At 41.0% G+C, this 997-nt stretch overlaps 1 protein-coding gene across 1 annotated transcript in view; it reads left to right on the plus strand.

Annotated features, from left to right (window-relative positions):
• LOC103129852 (tripartite motif-containing protein 16-like) overlaps positions 1-751 on the plus strand; it is an 8,380-nt gene extending 7,629 nt beyond the window's left edge. The window contains exon 3 of the mRNA XM_016665447.1: positions 5-751. Coding sequence (XP_016520933.1) covers positions 5-552 — 548 coding nt within the window. The 3' untranslated portion in view covers positions 553-751. The remainder of the gene's footprint in view (positions 1-4) is intronic.
• The last annotated feature ends 246 nt before the right edge of the window (positions 752-997 follow it).

Below are 997 nucleotides of genomic sequence, written 5' to 3' on the forward strand. Positions count from 1 at the left end.
TCAGAACCAGAACCAAAGACCAGAGCTGATTTCTTAAAATATTCATGTCAAATCACTCTGGATCCAAACACGGCTCACACAAAACTGGTTCTATCAGAGGGGAACAGGAAGGTGACAAGAATGGGTCACTATCAGTCTTATTCTAGTCATCCAGACAGATTCACGCATTGGCGCCAGGTTCTGAGCAGAGAGAGTCTGACTGGACGTTGTTACTGGGAAGTGGAGTGGAGCGGCAATGTTTATGTTGCAGTCACATATAAGAATATCAACAGAGCAGGAGGCGGGACTGAATGTATATATGGATGTAATGACAAATCCTGGGCTTTACATTGTAACAGTTCCAGATTTCGTCACAACAACATCTTGTCCTCCATCTCAGGTCCAGTTTCCTCCAGAGTCGGAGTGTACCTGGACCACAAAGCAGGTACTCTGTCCTTCTACAGCATCTCTGAATACATGACTCTGATCCACAGAGTCCAGACCAGATTCACTCAGCCGCTACACGCTGGAGTTTCTGTTGGAGGTTCTGCTGAGTTCTGTAAACTAAAATAGATGGAATCTTCCTCTAAGGGTTTAGTGAATTTTTTTTAATGGGTTTTCTTGATAACTATTTTATGTCTAATCTGCTCAGACAATAGTCAGAGATTGTCAGCACTTGTGTGACTTTATGATCTTGTTTGAACACATTTTGCTTCATGTTGCTTCGCTGTTTATGTATAGTGAGACACATCTAATTAAAGTTTGAAACGTTCTTCTGAGATGCATCAACAAAACCTAAATTAACTTTGAGAAAATAATAAAATGGAGACAAAAAGTTTCACAGAGGAGCGTTAGTAAATATTCAACAAACTTTCTTGTAAATGAGGACACAAAGGCTACATTTACAGCTTTGCTGCTTGTTCTTCAGGCTGGAAAAATTTGATAACCCAAGCTCTTCTTCCTGCTCTTAAACAAACCTTGAAGCTGTGAGGAACCAACAGCTGCTGAAGGTGGAAGC

The sequence above is a fragment of the Poecilia formosa genome, unplaced genomic scaffold (assembly GCF_000485575.1).
Source record: "Poecilia formosa unplaced genomic scaffold, Poecilia_formosa-5.1.2 Scaffold585, whole genome shotgun sequence".
Classification (NCBI taxonomy): Eukaryota; Metazoa; Chordata; class Actinopteri; order Cyprinodontiformes; family Poeciliidae; genus Poecilia; species Poecilia formosa.